Raw genomic sequence first — 24,760 nt, 5'->3', positions numbered from 1 at the left:
CATTGTACGATGCTAATATGATGGATAGGTGATGGACACAACGTGCATTCCCTGTGCGACACCGTGTCACACTATCAGACCTCTATTAGACTAATACACTGGAAAGGCCTGGTCATTTTTGCGCTCTAATGGTCTTGAATAGGCCTTAGCACTACAGAACTAAGTCATGGAAATTTGGGAAAATATTTTGAGAAAAGTTCTGGAAAAGTTTTGAAAACTCATTGTGAAAAAAGTGTGGGAACCCTGTACAAGCTTAGCAGCGTGTCAACAGAAAGTGAGTTTATGAGATTAGAAAAGACAATAATTGTTTTTGTTTGATGTCCTCAGGGCTTTGGTGAATACGCATAAAGCTCAGAAATCTCCTGCTGTGCTGCAAGTTGGTGTGTCAGCATTTTACGAGGTGGTCTCCTTTGTCTGTGAAGACACGCTGCGATATCCCCCGACACGGCAGTACCTCTCGTCATGTGTGGAGATACTGGGACAGGTGAGAAAACACACACATGATCTTGGGGTGGCACACCAAAACCAAAAGCAATAAATGAGTATCAGGAATCCTATTATGCTGTTGTTTATACCAAATAGTCTAAAACTATGGGAATAAGAGAATCACATGCTGATATACTCCATTTTTGGAGTACTGATTATCTGATGTACATAAAAAACTTATGGTATTGTTTCCTGCAATCCTGTCATTTTTATTTACAAGTTTTAGTTAAATTATTGTTCTTCAAATATATATCGCTAGGGTGGTTTGCACTCCCATCAGCTGCACCTGTTGGCGCACAGATCCTATGGAGTTGTGGTCGTCTCCTGTCTCTCAGAGCGACGCACTTCTCTGGGTCTTGAATTCGGACGTGAACCTGTTGTCCAGGGGCATGCCATGTTACGGCGAGTAGAGACCTCACCCGGAGGACATGGAACAGATATGGGCCCGTTATGCACGGGCCGATGTGGATCTGTTCGCCGGGGTCGAAAAACGCGTAAATGCGCATTGTTTTTCTCTCTCCATTTTCTGGGGGCTCCCCTAAGGTTAGACACGTCAGCGCACGCTTGGCCGCGCGCCCTGCTTTACGCGTTCTCCCCGCTGACAAGTTGGTCGTCGCCCCTCACTTTTGTCCGGTTTTACCGACTGGATGTTTCTGCTCCGTATGTGTCACGGGCAGTTCTCCTGGTGCAGAGCTTGCCCTGCAGGCTGGTGTGGCGTGCGTTAGGCTCGTCTACAATACGGGAGCTACCACATCCCATAGTGAGACATCGAAACAAATATTATGAAATAGAGCTATAGGTTATTTACATAACCCCGGTTCTATGATGTAATATGAGTGAGATGTCTCACAAAGACAACCCAACTTGCTGGCAGAGTGAGAAGAGATGCTTACAGAATGCCGATGTATCCTCCGCCCGCCCAATCAGATTGGCGGAATGAGAAAGGTTTTCTGGATATGACGCAGCGGGCGCATGTTTCATAGTGAGACGTCTCACTCACATTACATCATAGAACCGGGTTTATGTAAATAACCTCTAGTTTTTCTGTTATAATTTGTTTTTTTTGTGTGTTTAATATTATTTTGGAGTCTTTTTTTTTTTTTTAAATCATTTTGTGTTTTTCTGTTGTCATTACGTGTGTTTTAGTTGTAATTTTGTGTTTATGTTGTTACTGTTTTTTTCTGGTATTTTGTGTGTTTGTTATCATGTGGTTGGTTGGCTTGTAGATACTGAATGATGTGTAACTACACCAGTATTTGTCTGTAGGTGTTTATCCAGGGCAATGCGGAGGAGTGTGGCCACATGTTGAAGACCATCCTGGAGCACAGACGTCTTTGTCCTCTCATCTCTCCCTTCTTCACCCCCAACGCTGCTGCCAACCAGCTGGTCTTCCTCTACCAGGATGTAGTGACCTCCTTACATCTGGACAGCGCTGATGTGGTCTTCATGTTGCTCACTAAGGTAAGTGTAACACAGCTGTAGGATGGAGCTTCTGCCGTGCGCAGCTTTGACACTGATACGTCTCTGTGGTGCAGTTTGATCTTCCCCAGTGGCTCAGTGAGGCACATCCTGTGTTTGCGGAGAGGACGCGTTTACTGGAGCTGGTTCATGGAGCTTTGTGCGTCTGTGGTCGAGACCCCGAGCCAGAACTTCTCACACCTTTTCACCTCTTTACCAAACACTGGTCGTTGCTTTTACGACACAACTTCCCCGATCATTACAGCGACTGTGTGCGACTGCTCATGAATAGTAAGCTCATCCTTGTTTTTCAAACAAAATAAACACCATATGGTTCTCTCTGGGTTTTTATTGTGCTTGATTACAAACAAAGGGAGAGAAAACGCATTCATCGAGCATCCTGCTTATCTCACCAAAAACTATGGTTTGTTAAAGTTACTCTGATTATTCCATCAATCAAGTGATTCAGAGCTGATGGATTTCTCAGGACTAAACTTCTTGTTTGCATGTAATCAAAGATGATTAAATCAAACATCCACTGTTAAAAACATCTAGGTAAGATGTTTGTCTCTATCCTCATCAGGCTCATCAGACCAGCTGCTGAATCCAGAATGCTGGAAAGTGACTTTGCGAGTTTTGGGTTGTTTACCTCCATCTCGCACCAGCAAGAATAAAAGTGAGCAAGTCTTCAACACGCCTGATGCTCCTGCCCGCACCGTTGGCCCTGCAGGATCCCCCTACAGGGCCCCCATCAGCTTGTCTCCTCAGCAGGTAACTCAGACTGATATTGCATTGGTCACTGTTTAGCTGCTCCATAGCTACTGTGTGTCTGCATACGTCAGTTGTTCTCAACCTTGGGGTCAGGACCCTATTTGGGGTCATGAGACACTGGGTGGGGGTCTCCAGATGCCTTCAAGAAACTAAGAATATTTTTTTTTAACAATTTGAGGCTATTTTTGCTTATTTTGATCATTTTTCTGCAACTATACCAAACTTACCATATTTTAACATTTTTTCATCCCTTTTTTCTTCTTTTAATGCATTTTTGCCTCATTACTCCCATTTCTGCAACTTTTCCATCAAATTTCAATTCCTTTTTCTGCACATTTTCGGCACTTATAAACCCTTTTAAGCACTTTTCCCACTTATTGTTTCATATGTTGACCCATCATTGTCACTTTTAACTTATTTTCACCTTATACCATGGTTATTTTTTGTCAATTTAACCACATTCACGATTTGTCATGCCCATTATTTGCCAGTTGAAACTAATTGTTCCTCCTAATTGTTCCAATACTGGCAGTTTAAACCCTTTCTACCACTTTTTTTTGGCCACTAATTTGCAGCTTTTAATCAATTTCTGTGGTTTTTAAAATCCAATTTCACCACCTATTCCACCATTTTCTGATTAAAACAAGGATTTACATCTTTAAGATTACTATATACTATGGCACAAATAATAATAAACTTCCTGTATAACAGTGGATATTATTCAGATCAATAAATAAATAAATGTGGTTATCACAGGTTCATAGAACAATGGACCATCATTTTGCTGACTTAATGGATGGGCTCCAAAAAGCTCTCCCCTTTATTCTCCCTTATAGATGGCCCTGTCTCCACATAACTGTTCTTCAATGTTCATGTCTGTGTTCAACCACCTTCAGGTACAGTGGAGGTCCCATGGTCTCTGGAACTTTTATTTTGGGGGTCGCAGGCTGAAAAGGTTGAGAACCACTGCTGTAGGTAAATGTGATACATTTCCAATGTCAGATGTTGTGCTTGTGTTATTCACAGGTGGAGGAGACCGTTGAGTGGTTAAGCGACTTCTTCCTGCGGAGTCGTCTAAATAAGGCTGACCTGCGCAGCTTTGGTCTCTATTCTGCCTGGACTCCTTACATCAGCGACGTTGCTTCTTTCTGCGAGCATTTGATCAGCTGTCTCATCAACGTGCAACTTAGCAGCTGTGCCAGAGAGTCTGTGGGCAGCAGCAAAACAATGAAAGGTAGAAAAATATAGATCAGTGCTCATTTCTACAGGTTAATCCTTTAGTTTAGGAGATGATATTATATCACATTCTGATCCAAGGGCCATGTTATGAGAATTTACGTTTGCATTTACTGTAAAATAATAACCAATCTGAGCATTATTACAAGAAAAAACAATGGATTTCTGTGATATTGTGTATTTTTGTTGTTGTTTTTTTGGAATTTGAAGTCTTTTTTTATGTTTTTGTTTGTTTTAGTAGTAGTTTTGTGTATTTTTGTCATTTTGTGTGTTTTGGATGTAATGTCTTTGTTTTGTTTTTGGTTGATATATTGTGTTTTTGGAGTCTTTTTTTATATGTAATTTTATGTTTTTCTGTTGTCATTTTGTTTTTTTCAGTGGTAATTTTGTGTGTTTTTTTTGTTGTCACTGTATGTTTTTTCTTTTATCTTCTGTGTTTTCGGAGTTTTTCCTTCAGGGCCTTCTTTATCTCAATGTACTCCTTACTCCGTTTTATGATCTCCGCTGCATAGTCGTGGTCAAAAAACAGTGTCCTGTTGCTTAGCTGTATTTTCCCCTTCTTTCAGTACCACCTGCTTGGTAGTAAACTCCTGGAAATTGATGATTATTGGTCTCGTAGGGGCCTCTGATCAGGGTTTGAAGGCAGATGAATGTTGGGCTCGCTGAATCTTTAAGTCCAGGTCTTGGGGTAATGGCAGCTCTCTCCTAAGGAGAGCCTCGGTGAATTGTGAGACTGAATTTCCCTCCTCGCCCTCGGCTACTCCATATATACGTATATTGTTTTTTCTCGACCATGATTCTAGATCAGTTACCTTCCTCTGCAGAGTCTGATGTTGCTCCAGGCAGGAGCAGAGTGCCTCGGTGGCCTCTCCTCCTGCCTCTTCAATCTGATCCATCCGTGACTCAGCTTCGCTGATTCGGTTAGACAAACCCCTCACGTCGGTAGTTAGTTTAGCGAATTTACCGATGATTTCTTGTCCCACTCGGTTGATTTCCAGTCGAAGGTTATCGTTATCCCGCTTCAAGCTCTCTTTTAGCTCTTTTGTCGCTGTTATGATATCGCCGGGGTCAGGGCTCGTTCCGGGGCTGTCTTGTCAGTTTGTGTGTTCTTCAAGTAATTTTGTGTATTTTCATTGTTTTGTGTCTATTTTTCTCATCAGATTATGTGTGATTTTGGAGGTTGCACAAAGCCATACCCATGTGTGTTCTTTATGTTCATGGCCTTTAGTGATCCATGTGTTTGTCTTGCTCTCCTGTAGCTGTGCAGGTTCTCCACAGTAAGACCGTGAAACTGTTGGCGCCGTGGATCTTTCCTTGGACAGGGCGAAGGCGGGTAGGTCAAGCTTAACTTCATGTCAATATAACGTTTTCAAGCTGCAAGCTAATAACTAATATGTTACCACCACTGATGTAAAACAGTGCAGTATCAGTGTCAGAATGTTGATCAGAATTGTGCTGCGATTCCCTCAGACCAGAATAGATTCAGACCAGAATAGATTTAGTTAAGAGATGGGCAACTTCTATCACAGTGGGGGCCACAAAAATTTAATTGTCTGATCAGAGGGCCACATTATCAACATTCATGTCAACATTTAGAAGAATGACTAATCTGAGCATTAATACAAGCTTGAAAACACACATTTTGTGTTTATAAATTCATTTTGTAAATTTTCTCCTCAATATGGTGACTTTTTGTCATCTTTTTGTCTGTTTTTCAAGTAATTATGTGTGTTCTATTTCATCCTTACTGACCGCCAGAGGTGGTGCTTAAAGCAGTGGTTGTTCTATCTCGCGCAAGTCAAGTAATTATATCAACAAAGTCACCTGTGACCCCTGGATGTCTCGGAAAGTCTATATGTGCGGATAACGATAGCAGGTCGGTTGTTTGCTATTCACAGCTTGTCGCTTGTAACTTCGTAACCGTAAGGTTGGCGCCTCAAGTATTCTTGTCCGCTAGAAGCTGCAACTCGCTGTTTTCCTTTTTAAGTGTGGCTGGGAGACCACAGTCTGCGGCAAGGGAGTGCACCGCTTTGACTAATGTGACCAGTTACCAGGGGCTGCCTGAGGTGGTGAGTATTGTACACTTTACTGTTATTGCCGGAGATTTGCCTTGTGATTGTGTGCTGCTTCAAAATTGGTTGCTCCGCGGCTACGCCGCTGTCTCTCTACTGGAATTAAACAGCTAAGGTTACTCTGCTGTGTTGTTACGCTTTTTGGTAGCATCATTGTGGTTGCCCTGACCGGTAGATTTCCTGGCGTGTGGCCGGTGTGAGCATAGACATTATGTACGTAGACGTTGCATCAACTGTGGTGGGACGCGTCAACAGCGTCGCAATCTTGGAACGGTGCTGGTGGAGGCAGAGGTACATGGACATGTAATGGATAATATATTGTTAGCAGGTTGTTATAGCTATAGTGATATAAACACCGACAGGATGGACAGAACCATCGATGTTATGAATCTAGCGTTCCCAACAACAGCCTGTTACAGAGTGTTAGAAAGAGTACAGCATTTATTAGAGCTAATAATAGGCCTAATTAATGATGGAATTATTTTTTGTTGTAGACAATTCTTTATCTCTGGCTACATTGCTCACATGTTTAAGGTTTCCCAAAGACAGTAGTTAAAGGAGACAATGGGAACTGGCAGTGAAACGGGAAAGTTTTGTGGCCACTGAGAGGTCCGTGCTCTGCAGTGTTGACTTTGACAGGACAGGGCAAATTGAGACAGGGAGTCAAAAACTAAATACTTTTGTAGATAGTTTTTTTGTGAGGATTGTTTAGGCAAGGCAAGGCAAATGTATTTGTACAGCACATTTCATACTCAAGGAATCTCAATGTGCTTTACATGATCAAAAAGTGCAACAGAAAACATTCAACAGCTTAAAATCAACAACATTAAAGACGGCAAAAACATTTAAAATCATCAGTAAAATCATTATTTATCTTCTTGTTCCTTGAATTTTTCAGTTCTTTGGCTACAATAATGATGATAGTGACAGTAATAATAATAATAATATTAATAATAATAATAATAATAATAATAAAAATAGCAATAACAAAATCATATAATAAGAATCCAGTAACTATAATACAATAATAAAAATATTTATAATGATAATAAACAATATTAAGTAATAATAATGAAGTAATATAATAATATAGCAATAATAATAATAGCAATAACAATAATAATAATACAATGAGAATACCAGTAACTATAATATAAATATTAATAAAAAAAATAATAATACGAGAAGTAGTAGTGTCTGTCTATCTGTCTATCTATCTATCTATCTATCTATCTATCTATCTATCTATCTATCTATCTATCTATCTATCTATCTATCTATCTATCTATCTATCTATCTATCTATCTATCTATCTATCTATCTATCATGTCTGACATTTATCACCAATGAACCACGTGAAAATTGCTTGAGAATTGAGTGATTTATGACAACTTTATTTGTGTAAGCACATCATTCTTCTATAGATGTAATGCACTGTAGGAGCGATAGCCACCGTTCCAAGATGCAGCCCTGTAGACACACCGCTATATTGAGCTGCAGCAGTCGATGCGGTGTCTGCGTATGGAATGTCTATGGGTGTGAGGGCCTCCTGGTACGCTGCAGTAGACGAGCACTGTAGCTGTTCCCACTCAACGTGCTTGAAGCCAAAATACAGCGTATTTGGAGTCAGTCGGCGCAGTAGGGTCCAGCGGGAGGAGCCCTGGTAACATGCCCCCGCCCATTTAGCGTACTACCCTGATGAGTTACGCAGCCCAGCTATGCCACAAACTTAAGTTTTTCCCACTGGAAATTCTACCAACGTCTTGTTCAGATGATCAGAACATAGAGGTTAGTACTAGTACTAGTAGCTCAAAAAAGATGAAAAAACTGACGGAAAAGTTTAATGGCGTCTCGGCTTTCCTTCACAACGTAATTGCTTTTCGCAAAGAGAGCTACGCAAGATCTGAGGCTGTCAATCATCGTCATACTGTATATGACGCCAAATCCCATTTTTCAACCTCAAATTACTTATTTAAAAACAAACTTCACAGAAAAATGAGCACTTGAGCACAATGTAGGGTGATAATAACTAATGATCACAGCAGAGTTTAGGTTTGAAAAAAATTATGTGACAAGTATTTTAACTTTACAGTTTGACCAACATCCCATCCATTATCATTGAGGAGGTGTGGTTTATGACCTAAACTGCAGCCAGTCAACAGGGGGAGCGCTAAAAAAATAAGCTTCACTTCCTCGGGAGGATGTCCTATCTATCTTTCTTACAGTCTACGACAGCTTGTACGCTGAGCGGCTACAATTGCCTCGGCGCTGCTCTCTCTCTCTCCCTGTGTGCACTCTGCGGTTTTGTCATGTGTTGCTCCAGTTAGATTCATTGGGAACATAGACTGATCACTCCAGGCCGGTGCACTCGCTGGCCTGAGTCAAGTTCCTTCATTGAATCCGCTGCAGCTCGGCAGTGTTCGGTTTTCTCGCTCACACCTTTTTATCAGTGCTGTGATTTAATTATTAAAATGATACTTATTAATATAATTATTATTCATAAATAATATTATTAATAGTAATTAATAATATTTAATCATTAATAATCGTAATAATATATTGGGAGAAGTACGAACTGCCATTAGTGTGTCTCCTGCATGACCCCCCTTCAAGCTGAGGACGGTCATGAATGGTGTCCTGCTTGCCTAGGCATAGATTACCTAAAATAGGGGGCGTTCGATAATCTGTGCATGAACTGCAGTTTTATGCCTTATGCACTGCGACTCTCCAGGTTGCCTGAGGGCACAATAAACCTGCCTTCTTCAGGTAGAGCAGCCGGCGTTGCTAAGTGTGCTGGCATAGATTCCGGCAATCCTCCTCGGAAGGCAAGGAAGCCATCTTGCTCGGCTTACAAACAGAACCTGGATATTAATCTTCGCAGCTCACCCTATCACAGCTAACCTTGTCACAGGACATCCCACCTTCAGGAGGAGGATGTGCTGTCCACGCCAGCATCCTGTACTCTGTTTGGTGACGCTGGCGGGGATGGGCAGGATGAGATTGCCTCACGGGCTTCTCATGGCTTTTCAGAGGGTTCTATGGGACCTCCTGTAGGCTCAGTGTCCAGCCATGGCACTGTGTAGCCGGCAATGTACACGGCCGGCAGGCTAATGTCAATGATAACTCTGACACACGCCAGGTCTGGCTGGCACAGTCCCCTCTATCCAAGCCATGTTGCAGAACACTGCGTTCTCTTCCGGTTGTGGCGAGCCAGACCTTTAGCCCAGCAGCATTGCAGGCCTTGGAGCGTATTGTGCAGGTTGGCCAAGTGAGGCAGCAGTTTGCCAGTCTATGCCAGGCACCCCTTGCTTCTTTTAGGTAGGGACATTTGGCAGCATTGCACACCCATGGCTGACTCTTTGCCCGTCTAGGGCCTGCAGGTCACAGTGCCATGTAATCTGCAACATCATGCAGCCACACGTCCATCTGCTCAGATGCCTAGGGGTTCTGGACCAAGTCGACTTGGTCCCCGTGCGGGCGCTTAAAGTTTACTTAGAGGCGACGACTATCCTGCGAACAACAGACAGCTTTTTTGTCTGCCATGGAGGCTGTAGAAGGGGGACCGCACTTTCTAAACAGAGATTCTCTCACTGGGTAGTGGAGGTTATTCAGTATGCCTATCGTGCACTGAGCATCCCGGTGCCTCAGGGCACAAAGTGCCATTCTACTAGAGGCATGGCTGGATCATGGGCCGCCTTGAGGGGCGTTACCTGCAGGACATTTGTGCTGCAGCTACCTGGTCCTCATCATGCACCTTTGGAGGCTTCTCCACGGTGAATGTTGTTGGTGTCCAGCCTAGGGCAATGGCCGTGCTGTCCATAGCTTCAGGCCTGGAGTAGGTGAGGATTCTTTCGTGACCTTTCTGGTATAAGTCATCTAGTGCTTTAAGCACTGCCTCTGGCGGTCAGTAAGGATGAAATAGAACAAAAGTTACGTGTGTAACTACGCTTCTATGAATCCTGGAGGAACGCCAGAACGTTCTGTCACTCAAGATCTTTGTGTCCTTGCGAGAACATTTTGGCAGGAACAGATCACCCGATGACACCGGTAGATATAGACTTTTTGGGTCATCCAGGGGTCACAGGTGACTTTGTTGATATAATTACTCGACCTGGGCATGCGTGAGATGGAACATCCAGTGCATTTAGCATCCAGGATTCATAGAACTATAGATACATATGTAACTTTTGTTTTTGTTATATTTTTTTCTGTTCTTGTCATTTTGTGTATTTTTCTGTTATTTTGTGTAATTTTGTGTGTCTTTGAAGTTCTTTTGTACATGTTTGTGTTATTTTGTGTGTTTAAGTGGTTAAGAGTGTCTTTGTTGTCATGTTGAGTGTTTTATTAATATTTTTTTTGTATTGTTTTTTATCTTTTTGTTTTTGTACTTTTATTGACATCGTGTGCATTTTGCTGTCATTTTCTGTGTTTTGTGTATTATGTTGTTCTTCATGTAATGTTCAACTTCATGAATTACATTTTTGTTTTGGGGGCTGCACAAAATTAGGCGAGGGCCGCATGTGGTCCCGTGCTGCCAGTTGCCTATGTCTGATTTACAGCTACAATGTTGTTACAATCCAAGGGAATGATGTTGCCCTCTGTTACAGAAATGCTAAGTGTTACCCCTGGCTAGAGACGGATGCCAGTGCAGCAGCAGGTTTGGTTGGCTTGTACACGCAGCTCACTGACACGCTTCATCATAGATTCAGAGGTTAGTTCTCTTTTGTTTTGTGGAGCTGTCCTTTAAACACTGACACTCGTCGCTCACACTGTGCTTGTGTTGCAGACCGTCTGCTTCCTGCTCAGAGAGGAGCTCTGTGGCTGTGTATGATGCAGTACTGTGAGAGCTGCACCTCACACCGTACACCTGAGTATCTACTCTACCTGTACCACACTCACCTCCACAGCCTGCCCTGGAGACACCTGCACCCAGACACGCAGCTCATGGAGCAGCTCTTCAGTGTGAGTCACTCACTCTGTTAAATGAATTCCTTATTACTGAGCACATGTAGCATCTTCACTATTGTTTTCCATCTTCTTTATTATTATAGAAATTTGTTTGTTCAAATCTAATGAGATTTTACTGACCAGGGTTCCCGCAGAATACTGTTGACACTCCTGCTTTATCCTGGTGTTTTTTTAATGTAATTGATTAATTAGCAAAATAATGTTACAAATGTAACCATTCAAACCTATTGGAACAGGGTCATCAATATTAATACAGTTCATATCGGCCCCCTGCTGTTACTCATGGTTATACTGACTCCGAGGGGTTATTTTGACTGACTCTGAGAGGTTATTCTAACTCAGAGGAGGGGTTAATTTGCTCAGCGGAGTTATTCTGACTCTGAGGGATTATTCTGAAGGTCATTCTGACTCTGAGGAGTTATACTGACTCTGAGTGAGGGGTTATTCTGACTCCGAGGGGTCTTAATGAATATTGCTTATATAAAGAACAGAATGTTGCATGTGTGGAGATGTGTACATGCAGTCCATGTGCTGTTTGTACCTTGCAGGTGGAGAGAGGAAGTCCTAAGAGCTGCTTCCTGTTCATGGGAGAAGTGTTGTGTGATGTTAACTGGGTCAGTGTCCTCAGTGAACACCTTCAAAAACCTCCAACATATCCCAGCCCATTAGACACACACAGTGAGTGCCAGAAAATGCTGCTTTATCTGCTCTACATGCTGGTTTTTTTAACAAAAGAGGAGCAACTCCTGAGTCCACAGGTGAGTCATGCTCTCATGTCTGGAACAGATTCCTCCTGCTTTTCCCCCATTCACTGCTCTGTTGTCATATCCTTGATCCAGGACTCTCCTTTACTCAGTCTACTGGTCCAGTCTACCTGTCTGCCGTGGCACCAACTGGACATGGCCTCATATCAAAGCATCCTGGGATACGTCAGCACTCATTACCCTCCGTCCCTCCTTCTGAGCGCTGAATCTGCACCTCAGCTTCTCCTCAAATCACTCCGCAGTGCAGCTGGGCTCCACCCCTGCCCTAATGAAGCTCCACATCGGGTGAGACAAAGTGGTAATGTTAGCATATAGCAGCTATAAAGGCAGCTGCAGCGTGCACAAAACCTGCATACACACATGCACAACTGTAGACCGCAAAGTCTAAACTTTATGTCTCATTGAGGCAATAGACTGCTGCATGATGGAGTAGAGCACATATATCCAAATTCTGTTTTCCACATTAATTTTTTCAATTCAGTTTTTTTTAGAAATATTAATCCATTTTATCAAAAAATATTAGTTTTTATTCCTGTGAGGAACAAAAATGAATACTAATAAATAAAAAAAAAAAACCCATAATTAAACATAAATGTTTATAAAAAAAAATAAAGTAAAATACAATTAAAAGGTAGATATAAATTGTACTGACATGGACTATTCTGACTGCTCCTTTTTAATTATTCATGTCATATAAAGATGTATGAGAGCAGCATTAATGTCACCCAATTGATCGATCTAATTTAAATTAACCTAATTTAGGTTATCCTGATGACATCATTCCAGTAAAGATTACACAAAAATAAATGGATGCAAGGATGCATCAGTTTTTCACCACTGGGTCCAGAATATTTTACAGTATCAGAAGTTATCATTAACCTACTATGTTTTAGACTCTACAATCCCTGTGGTCTTACCCACAACAACACGCAACTTTTCCCACAGATTTTCTGTAGCTCTGATGAGATGTTGTTTTAAACGCTCTGAGCAGGTGAAGCTGATTAAAACTGCTCAGGCTTTCAAGAAGCGCCGCTGTGCTTGATGAAATGGACGGAGCTTCACAGGCACATCAAGTTTAGCGGGCACTGCTCGGCTCTATTTAGGACTCATTGACGAGTTGCAGAGTTTTTGGCAGTTTAGACGGTGTTTCGGGTGGTTTAGGCGGTGTTTTTTGCTGTTGGTTGATCGTTTTGAGCGCAGACAGGATGGGGAGAGCGGTGCATCTAATGAGCGGTCCCCAGAAACATTTCCCATAAAAAAACATCCTGTTTCATCCGATTTTGTCAATTTCTGCGTTCAATTGTAGATTATGTTTTCGTTGGTCAATTCCGTGATTCCGTCCCAATTCCGTTAACGTGGATTTTATAGGGCCCTGGGGCCAATGCCGCCCTCCTGGTAAACACACAACAAAATAAAAAATAGAGGGATAAATACACAAAATGACGACACAAAAACGTAAAAAAATACAGATAAAATGCCTAAAGGACAACAAAAATGCACAAAAGATGACAATAATACACAACGAAAATGCATAAAAGGACTAAATGTTTTACAAAAAAATGAGAAAATTACATTAAAGGACAAATATATACAAATGGACAATAAAAGTACAGAAAAAGACTACAAACATACTGTACGCCAGAGGACAACAAACAAAATGGCAAAAAATACTCTTGACTCTCAAACTTTCTAAATTACAGAAAAATACACAAAATGACAGAAATAGATACATAAAAATTACAGTCAAATACACAAAGTGCGGTCCTCGATCAGATAAAATGTTTGGCCCAAACTGTGATTTAAGGTTCCTGTGTCTGCAGTCAAGTTTTTAAGATGTGGAACACAAGAATTATATCTGCATGTCAGCGCCTCAGGCAGCCACGTGATGTGTTCATAAGCGAGTGGAAGGGATTATTATGCTCAATAAGTGTAGACTTTCCCCACAGACACATCAGACTGTAGTTACATTTATCACACTGTAAGTTACTATTGGTGTGCATAGTAGCTAACGTGTTATTATCTCACATCTAAAAGTACAACAAGTTAAAGGAGGTAAAAGATTGCAGGTATCTGTGTCATGGTGGTTGCTTCATAGCAGAAGTGAAAGTAACAAATTACAAGTACTCAAGTTACTGTAATTGAGTTGCTTTTATAGGTACTTGAGTACATTACAAAATCACTCATTACTTAAGTACAAGTAAAAGAAGTAAAGTAATTTGTTACATTACTACACCCAACTGTTACTGAGTACATTTTTATCTTCTTTTTTTTTTTAAAATGATCAACAGACCTTGTGAAACTAGAAAAAATGAAAAATGAAGACCAGACAACAATCAAATGCATCACCTCATCACGCCAGATTAAACGTAATGCATCGCACCAAAACATCATTAAATCATCTATTCAGTTTTGCAGTTCCTAAATGTAGGAATGTAGTCTAAGAATTTTCTTTATTTTGAATTGAATTAATTGGTGTCATTTTATTGAAAAAAAAAAAAAATGAATTGTACATTTTAACAAACCTTTTATTTTATCAGATGCCTTTGTCGAAAATAAATTAATTTCCTATTGTGCAAGTTTTAATCTCTTTCTTTTTAAGTTTATACATGAGATGTTTACTGTATGCAAGAGAACCATGTCAAGATTTATTACCAAAAATAAACATGGGGGGTGAAAGTAACTAGTAATTTTTACTCTGAGTACTATTTAATTAAGCTAATTTTTACTTGTACGTTAGTATTTTATGTCGTACAATTTCATTCAAGTAACAGTATTTCTACTTGAGTAGGATATATCAGTAGTGTTTACACCTCTGCTTCAAAGAGTTAGATTTTACTGTAACTTTAAAACCGATTTAATAGCTAAAATTACTCAATAAAACAACTGGACCCATGTTGAACTGGCGTTAATGAGGGAACCATCATCATGTGATCATTAAAAATGTCAGGAGTGCGATGCTGTAAATGAGATATTTAACTTTTCATCAGGAGGAGACTGTGAAGGCGGGCGCGTACATGAGCTGGAGTGTGCAGTCATTGGTCACCCTGGAGCAGGGAGGCGGTATCACTCTCAGCGGTCTGCAAGCCCAGCTCGAGACACTTCTGGACAGCGTCGTCACGTTTAACCCTCCAGGTAATCCTCGTCCTCCTCCTCTTAGATCAGCATCATCGCATCTACACATCTGCACTCAACTCATCGTCCTGTTTTTGTCTGCAGACCTTGGCCTGGAGCAGCGGCACATGGCCTTCTGTCGTCTGTTCAGTGATGCTCTGGCGCTGCTTAACGGAGTGGGCGTCTCCAATGGGGAGGCGCTCGCTGCTCATGTCATCACCTGGCTAGAAAGGAAGGGGCGGGGCTTCCCCATTCTACCCCTCCTCACAGCGTGCTCTGGGTGTCTGGCATCAGTGCGGCACATGACGCACATCATGGAAGCGTGCATTACAGCGTACTTTAACCACGGTAAACCTCCTTCTGTGTAGTAGAAGCAACTGAATGCCAATATTGTGGGTTTTAAAAAGCCAATATATGTATACAGTATATGTACTCTATATATATATATATGTGTATATATATGATATGTATCTGCCAATAACAATGTACTGTATCAGTTGAGATATTAAATAAGAACATTGATATACACTGATCACAGGATATAAACTGTACGTGAACACAAACTCTTAAAATACCCAAAAAATGATTCAAGACAAATAATCAAAACACTACTAAATTAAAATAAAGAACTTTAATCAATAACACTGTCAAGGACTGTAAAGCCACCACTAGGGGTATGCATTGCTATGAATCTGATAATACAATACGATTCACAATATGCATGTCACAATACAATATATCCCGATACTAAACGATACAATATACATTGCAATATCAATAATTACAAATTAGTACAAAATAGTATGAAATACAATTTATTTCATTTTTTTTAAACTTGAGAGAACAAGTAAATTGTAACTAGCTGTAATTCGAGTACAAATGTCAAAAATCAAACTGTAAAATTACATTTTTCAAAAAAGTTTAACTTTTGTTTCTACAACAGATTCTGATTCTGTTAAGTATTAAAATCTATTTTTTTTTTTTTAAAGTAACCACGTACATCTATAAAAGTGTCAAGTATATTTTATGAAAATAAAGTGCAATCAACTTCCAAGCTAAAATGCATTGAGGAGTGAAGTAGTTTAACATGGTCTGATGTGGTTCACTGACACCTAGTGACTGGGCGTTTGTGTTATGCATATGTTAGCACAATTAAATGTTTTTTTTTTTGTTAAAAACATGATTAAAAAATCAATTTGGACACTTTTTTAATCGATACAATAATTGCGCTGTGAAATATCATGATATATCGCCATGTCGATTTTTTTCTTACACCCTTAAAAGTCATTGATCAATAAGAAAAAGCAAACTGTGTTTCTGGAAAAATAATAATTATTCCAAAATAAAGTTGGACATGGATAAAACAACGGAATCAGTGATCGTTTGAGTTTGTGTTCTCAGCAGTGTGAGGAGTAGAATGAAGGATGCGTTTCTCTTGTGTGTGCTGACTTTAGCTGAAGAAGAGTCCGTGGGTTGGGGTCCCGTGTTGGCGTCCCTGCAGGTGCCTGAGCTCACGGTGGATGACTTCCTTTCTGAGAGCCAATCAGCAGGAAGCTTCCTGACTCTCTACGCCTTCATCCTGCAGCGCCTCAACACTGAGCACACAGCGGCCAATGAGAGGAGGACTCTGGGTCTGATCAACACATGGACCAATCAGATCTTCCCAAGGTAGGAGTCCTGTGCTTGAAGAGTGTCTGTGTTTGTGGGTTTAACATCTGTGTGTGTGTGTGTGTGTGTGTGTGTGTGCGTGTGCGTGTGCGTGTGCGTGTGCGTGTGCGTGTGTGCAGCGCTTCAGCAGATGAGGCCAAGCTGTTCCTGTGGTGGCACAAAGCTCTGACTCTCTCAGCAGAGCAGCTACAGCCACAGGCGGGTCACGCTGACGTAACAGGAGTGGTGCTGGGTGTGATGAGGTTACAAACCCGCCTCCTTCAGCTGGGAGAAGAACGACTCAACTCTGGGCTGCTGGGAGCAATAGGTCTGGGAAAGAGATCCCCCGTTTCAAACCGGTAAAGTCCATGATCTCAGTGATATCAACCAGAGTTAAGACCTACTAGTAATCACATTTGGAGCACGTTCTCAACTCTAGTTTACTAGTGCATAAGTAGACTTTACTAGTGAAGCAAAACGTGTCTATGGCAAGCCATTTGAGCATATATTTGATATCACACATATCAACCATTATTAAGCTCTACTAGTGCTCAATTTTGGAGTACATGTACTCAATTTTGGTTTACGAGACTTTATCTTACTTTTAAGGTCTACTCACACACTAGTGCACCAAAAACCTTTATTAGTATTATGTTTTTTGTTTACTAGTACTACTTGTAGACTTTAAATATCTCACTAGTACTACTAGTAGACTGTTTTTGGTCTACTAGTAGTACGAGTGAAGCCAAAAGATTCACTAGTAGTACTAGTAGACCTACTGTACGGTAAATTAAGTTTTTTCTCGTGTGCCAAGCTATATTCTTTGTAGATATCCTAAATCGTGGAAGTCTGTTTTATTTAACAAATAAAACATGTATAATTTAAAAAAATAAATGTTTTTTTTTATATTATATTAATAATCAAAATCGTAATCGAATTTCGATTAATTGCACAGCCTTACCTATAATGCAAATTAACTCATTCACTGCCAGCCCTTTCAGAGCAGCCAACCCTATATTGCCAGGTGTTTTAGATGATTTCACTGATTTTTGAAGACCCACAGAATATTTTGTACTATGACAAATCTGACACCATATTCTGAAAGATTAGACTTAGAAAATTATTTGTTTCTAGCTTGTTTAGTTCTTCCTTATTCAGCAGTTGAATAGAGACAAGTTTCACACAAATCATCAGTTTGTGACAAAAAGCTGAGAAAAAATCTATTAGTGACTTTAAAGCATTTTTTTTTTGCTTTAGTGACACCTCAACATTGGTTTCCTTCTATAAAACTACAAAAACAACACTGAGACCGGGCTTTGATGGAAAAATTATTATTATTTTGCTCTCTATGTCAGAGTTGAATGGTTTGCTTACTATATTTTGGCATTCCTCCAAGTCTTTACAATCTCGATATTCACAGGAGAGCTTCGTCACATTGTCTCCTTGCAACCCCAGCCGAAAAACACAATTAACATCTATAGACGTCTTTGGCAGTCAACGTTACTAAACCAAAAGACGTCTATAGTCATCTTTGGCAGTCAATGAGTTAAGGGATGGGAGGGATTCTAACCAAATCCAGCTCCCTGATTGGTTGTAAAGTTTTCAAAAGCCAATGCCATTTCCCTCCCCCTTAAGTATATAAGGCTTACTAGTAGTAGGGCTTCTGGATGCAGAAGTAGCTTCAAGAAAAAAAAACTGTTTTGTCTGTAGTGATCACAATTGCAAAAAAAAATGTTTTTAGGGTCATAATAGGAATATCATAAAAACCACAACTGGGAGTAAGATATTTTTCTGTTACTACTCAATAACGTGATCGGGACATCCTAAGAGTTGAAAAAAATAAATCAAGTGGCAAATTGTTTTTTTTTTGGGGGGGGGGGGGCATTGTGGGCTATCTGGGCTGCTGGCCTAATATCTTAGACTTGTTCTGCTAACCTGGTCTGGTCCACATTTAGGTTCAGGGTGGTGGTTCGCAGTCTCTCAGCCTTCCTGTCCATCCAGGCTACGTCAGAGACTGAACTACGTCTCCAACCAAACACTGACCTGAAGCTTTCTGCAAAAGCACATCAAGTATGCACGCTTTTTTAATCTAACTTGTCTTTTAGCTCTTCTGATTGCTTTATTTTCTTCTTTGTGTATCTAGACTCTGAGTTTGTTGGAATCCATGCTGAGCAGCAAACAATACGCTGAGTCATCAGAAGCACTGAAGAAGGCTCTGCAGTTCATCCGTTACCCAGGACACTGTCTGAAGGACGGCCCCCGTCTGCTCTCACTGTTAGCTAACCTACTATATCCTGAGCTCAGATACCTGCACATCATCCGATAGAAGACATCCAACCTGACCCACAGCATCCGCTACCGGACATCCATCCTGACATCCAACCCTGACCCACAGCATCCGCTAGAGGACATCCAACCTGACATCCAATCTGACAAACAGCATCCGCTAGAGGACATCCAACCGATGCACAGTAGACATTACAGGACATCCAACCTGAAGTACATCATACACTATAGGACATCCAACCCGACCCTCAGACGTTAGTGAACATCCATCCTGTCGCACAGCAGACGTCAGAGGACATCCAACCTGATGCACAGCAGATGTTAGAGGACATCCAACCTGACTCACATCCTCCAATAGAAGACATCCAATCTGACAAACAGCATCCGCTAGAGGACATCCAACCTGACATCCAATCTGACAAACCGCATCCGCTAGAGGACATCAGACTTTAGTGAACATCCAACCTGATGCACATCATACATTAGAAGACATCCAACCTGACACACATCATACGTTAGAAGACATCCAACCTGACGCACAGCAGGAGTCCTCTGCTCTGTGCAGTCGATCTATGGCTGAAGCACAAACCCTTAAAGACACAGCTACTGAAGAACTGTTGCTACGCTATTAGCTGAAGCTAAAGCGCTAATCAATGACAGTTTACTCAGAAGAGCTGACTGTGCAGTTTTTTTTAAGTCTGTTTTGTCCATTCAAAATGTGAGGTGATGAAAGGATCAAAAACCAAGTGAAGCAATCTCTCCTTTGAACCTGTGAATTGTCCCAGCACTTTATCGTCTCCTCATCACGTTCATGCCTCGCTGCGTTTCGCATTATGGCCTTTTTTTGTTGCCAAGTGATCTCTTCCTGCTTTGGGAAGTTGTAGCTTTTATTGGAGCTGATTTTACTCCATTTTTTTTTGTTTGTGGAATATAAAAAGAAAAAAACTTTAAGGGTCCATACATCATTTTGCAGAATTTGAAGAGTTTCTCTTTAAAAGTGTGTTCTGAAAAGAACAGGACATAATGGGGGAGTTTTGTTATTGCATAACCCTGCGTTTGTCCTGCTAATGCCACAAAAATGAAGTTTCTCAATGACAGGTACTGTACATACACACAGAAAGAGAAATGACGTCAGTAAATGCCTGAATCAAGCTCTCCTGCTCAGTATTTGTGTTCATGGCCAGCCTAAAGTGCTCTGTTTCCTTTTGCCAAAGAAGTTGTTTTAATCTGCTCTGCTACTTAAAGCGTCTCCATCATTCACTCACTCTGTTTCTCTGGTCTTCATGTCAGGCACAAAATCAAACACTCTCTGGGACATTCACACACTTCTTCCACACATCTTATAAAGCAGAAAGCCTGACTTCACTGCTCAACATTAGTCATGCTGGAGGGATGCGACATTGGCCTGGGATAGACTTAATCTGATTTTTTAGGGAACTTCCTATCAGCCTTTCTGTTCTATAAAAACAGTTTGATATGTCATGAACAACTCTAGAATATCTAGGCTTCATTCCAGAAATAGAAGCTGCTGCTGCTGCTGCTGCTGCTGGTGGTAGTGAGTGTTCTGGTGTCTCACTGGTCAGGAATGAGTCTGAGTGTGACTGCACAACCAAGAAAAGCAAACTTTTCACAGCTGCTATTTAGGTTTAGGCTGCTGGGGATATTTTGTTTTCCTGCGTGTTCTTCTGAGAAAATCTTGCTTCCCATTCGTGAAAAATCACACACTTTTTTTTAATTTATTTTGAATAGTTTTCATCCAAATCTTCTCAAATTTACTGACAACATTAAGGACCACAAGACATGAACCCTATTAGTTGTGGTGATGATACGACCTTTCCTGCAGCGCCACCATCAGGTCAAACTTCGCGTATCTTTAAAATCTTTTGTAATTTGGGGTACACATTCATGACTGTAACCATATTGATTGATGTTGGTGACCCAGACCCCCCCCCCCCCCCCCCCCACATTATTTTTTTTGTGGTAAAGTTTCACTCATTCAACAGGTTTTTTTTTCTATATTTTTTAGTTCTTTTTTTGTGTTAGGGTGCAGGTCAAATTGACCCCAGAGGAAAACCAATGCGTGCAATGCTGTGGCGTTTTTGAATTAAATAGGGCAGTGAAGTTGAAGGGTTAAAGGTCAAATGTGGACACAAGGTTTATTTGGTCAAAGGGTTTTTGGGGGCAGACCAGTCTGGGATTCAAAGGTTTAAGTGTTTGTGTGTCCAATGAATCTGTAGTTGTCCTGTGCTCTCAGTGGTTTGTATGCTGCTGATAGCGCTAAACATAAGAATGACCTTGGTAAATGTTATCAGTACGATAGTATCTGGCCTGCTTAGGGCAGTTTGACCAGGACTGACCAGGAGAGATTCATATATTAATCCCTCCTTTGTTAAAAAACTATTATTTTAACACAAATATATATGAAGTACATAATCACCGGAGAGGAACTGAACATTCACACTCACCTTCAATCAATCCCATTAATAGTCTGTTTCATTTCCTATTTTACCTAAATCCCTAATCTAAGGATCACCTACAAATCTTGGCTATTCGCCAAATTAATCAGTCCTATATCCTAATTAATGGACGTAAAAGCATTAACAAATTAGCATACCCTAAGACGGTGACCATTGTAAATGCAAATCACCACCAAATCACAAAGCCTGGTCCTAAATTGCCCAAACACCAGACAAGCAAAAGACGGTTTCACACCTGCATTGTTCCTAATCGAGCTAAACTAAACCAGTACTGTGAAACAGTACATTATAGGCAATACAAGTTGCAGTTTACAGTCCACCATCATTGTATAAACTGATAAAACCATTAAACTGACCTTTCTCCTTTGATCTTCCAGAAACCCAATTTAAAACATTGTGGAGAAACCTCAGATTCAAATTGTTAAGTGAGGATTAGTTTTGTTTGTAAATTAGTCACCAAACAACATTTTCATCTAAAGTCAAAACCCAAGGGAGACATCTCAAACACATCAAATCCATACTTCTCGTAGGAAAAAACATGTCTCAAATTTCATTCATCAATTTTCATTCTTGTAAATCATTGTACAGGAACAAAAATACATTTTCAACACTCATGATATTCTGAAAAGAAACTACACCAACATCCAGAAAACATTTTAACGGCTGAGGAAATGTTCCTCCTCTTTATTGTCCTTCATCTTCTGATAAAACGTCCTGTGTTTCGACATTCGCAAAGTTCAGTCCTTAAACTGAGATCGCCTCTTCCATAGGCACAGGTCACGCCAAACCCTGTCTTTAGGATCCAAGATTGATCGATTCCTTTTGTCTCCGCCAGATTAGAATCTCCCATTTCTCTGGAAACGTATGAATGCATTATAACGCCACATTCTTCAAATTTTCATTCAATCAATTTTCAAAACACTTTCATCTGAAGTCAATTATGAGATAGAAAGTCATAATTATTAGAAACAAAATCATAATTATGAGTTAGTAAAGTCCTAATTATGAGAAAGAAAGTCATATATGAGATAAAAGTCATAATTATGAGAAAGAAAGTAATAATTACGAGTTAGTAAAGTCATAATTATTAGAAACAAAATCATAATTATGAGTTAGTAAAGTCCTAATTATGAGGAAGAAAGTCATATATATGAGAAACAAAATCATAATTATGAGTTAGTAAAGTCAATTATGAGATACAAAGTCATAATTATGAGAGGGAAAAAAATCATAATTATGAAAAACAAAGTCATGATTATGAGTTAGTAAAGTCCTAATTATCAGAAAGAAAGTCATATATGAGATACAAAGTCATAATTATGAGAAAGAAAGTCATAATTATAAGATAGAAAGTCATAATTATGAGATACAAAGTCATAATGATGAGTTAGTAAAGTTATAATTATGAGAAAGAAAGTCATATATATGAGATACAAACTCATAATTACGATAAAGAAAGTCATAATTATGAAATAAAAAGTCATAATTATAAGAAAGAAATTCATAATTATGAGTTAGTAAAGTCATAGTTATGAGATACTTTAACACATTTACCATTCAGCCTAAAACGGTGTTATAATCTATTTATAATCAGATTTTGATCAATATTGCAGCTGAAATTGCCATAAATTTCTCAGTCCCAATGATGCTCAGCTATATTCAGACTGAATGAAAATGTCGAACACGGCGTCAGAAGAACACCCCAGCTCTTCTCTGTTGAAGAAAAGTGTTGACTCAGCGCTACCCCAGGAGTTGGTGTTGTACTGTGTGTTAAAGAACACAAACTCATCACAGGCTGCATTTACGTTTCAACCCAGTCACTTTCTCTTAGTTGGTTTGCGTTTTCCCAGCATAAAGTCTCACTCTCACAGAGTCGACAGGTGTTGTGTGAGTCAGTCTCAGTTCCCCTTTGGACAGCAGGACAAAGAAAATGGTTGTGTCCGCTTTCTGATGCATGGGAGTACTGTTATCGCCAAACAATCATTCTATAACCCATTCATCCTATTGACAAATATGTGTTCAGTAGTACCCATCAAATTAATTTTCATGGCAATTACAATTACAAAGTCAATTATCTAAATTCAATTACAATTTAATTACAACAGCAACATATTTTTGGAATTACAATTATAATTTCGCCGTAATTGTAATTAATTATCAGTTAAGCTGATACAATTATAACAAAACAGAACCCAAGCAGTCATGTTCAAACACAACAATGTGCAGCGTCTAATGACAACAGAAAAGACTGAAATCGTTAATGTTGCTCATTGTCAAACTGCTTAAAATCAGTCAGTGTGAGACGTCCTAATAATGTGTTGTTTGAATATTACTGAATAATTAAAAAAAAACTATATCTAGATTGTAGTTATGTGCATCCACTTGAGTGTGGAGTCAGTGTCCTTATTTGACACCAGGGATGAAAAAAATAAATGAGAAAAAAAAAAACCCTCTTCAGGCTGATGATGGTTGCTATGGTTACAATGAGGTAGAAGAAGGAAAGGACGGCTTGTTCTGCAGAGGAGGAGGAGGAAATGCTCACACACACACACACACACACACACACACACACGCACACACACACACACACATTCAGACATCAGCACGTGCTCAGATGACCCGTCACCCACACACTGTTCATGGTAGACACGCCACTGTCTGGCATATAGGTGTCACCATGGAAACATGATTTAAGGTCTGGAAAGCTGGACTTTTCCTGGACACACGTCAGAGCAGCCCTTCAATGAATCACCTCCTCAGGATCTGCTATTCCTGCTCCGTCATTCCAGGAAGATGATGTGTTAGTTTGAATAACACTGAGGGGTGATATTAACCCCAGGACAATCATGCTCAGATTCTAAACCAGTCACTCAAAGTAGTTTACCTGTCCTTCATCACATTATGTGGAAAATTCAGGGATGGACGCATACATGAATCCAATGGTTCTCAAACTTTTCAGCCCGTGACCCCCAAAATAAAGGTTCCAGAGACTGGGGACCCCCACTGTACCTGAAGGTGTTTGAACACAGACTTGAACATTGAAGAACAGTCATGTGGAGACAGGACCATCAATAAGGGGGAATAAAGGGGAGATATTTTGGGGCCCATCCATAAAGTCAGTAAAATGATGATCCATTGTTCTATGAATCTGTGATAACCACATTTATTTATTTATCTGAATAATGATCAGCAATAAAATGGGTTGAAAGTGACCAAAATGGTGGAAAAAATGGTGGTGGAATAGGTGGTGAAATATGGGATTTTAAAATCCACAGGTCAAAGGTTTAGAATTAATGGTCAAAAATTGACATAAAAAGTGATAAAAGGAGTTCAAAGTGTCAATATTGGTTTAAAATGGTGGAAAAAAGTAGGAACAATTAGTTTAAACTGGCAAATAATGGGCATAACAAATCGTGAATGTGAAATATGGTGAAAAAAGGTTAAAAGTGACAATATTGGCTCAACATATGCAACATGAGGTGAA

The 24,760-nt window shown here is 40.1% G+C and overlaps 1 protein-coding gene across 1 annotated transcript in view; it reads left to right on the top strand.

The window, feature by feature from the left end:
* The window catches only part of epg5 (ectopic P-granules autophagy protein 5 homolog (C. elegans)), a 57,112-nt gene extending 37,049 nt beyond the window's left edge, over positions 1–20,063 (top strand). The window contains 17 exon segments of the mRNA XM_028457809.1: positions 328–484; positions 1,753–1,947; positions 2,022–2,235; positions 2,528–2,715; positions 3,742–3,949; positions 5,211–5,265; positions 5,267–5,284; positions 10,631–10,734; positions 10,810–10,985; positions 11,540–11,749; positions 11,831–12,040; positions 14,743–14,887; positions 14,972–15,214; positions 16,321–16,534; positions 16,654–16,872; positions 18,469–18,583; positions 18,657–20,063. Of these exon segments, the coding sequence (XP_028313610.1) occupies positions 328–484; positions 1,753–1,947; positions 2,022–2,235; positions 2,528–2,715; positions 3,742–3,949; positions 5,211–5,265; positions 5,267–5,284; positions 10,631–10,734; positions 10,810–10,985; positions 11,540–11,749; positions 11,831–12,040; positions 14,743–14,887; positions 14,972–15,214; positions 16,321–16,534; positions 16,654–16,872; positions 18,469–18,583; positions 18,657–18,839 (2,854 nt within the window). The 3' untranslated portion in view covers positions 18,840–20,063.
* Positions 20,064–24,760: the final 4,697 nt, after the last annotated feature.

Source organism: Gouania willdenowi, chromosome 9 (genome assembly GCF_900634775.1).
Source record: "Gouania willdenowi chromosome 9, fGouWil2.1, whole genome shotgun sequence".
NCBI lineage: Eukaryota > Metazoa > Chordata > Actinopteri > Blenniiformes > Gobiesocidae > Gouania > Gouania willdenowi.
The sequence above is the reverse complement of the archived record's forward strand: the minus strand, read 5'-3'. Positions and strand labels throughout refer to the sequence as shown.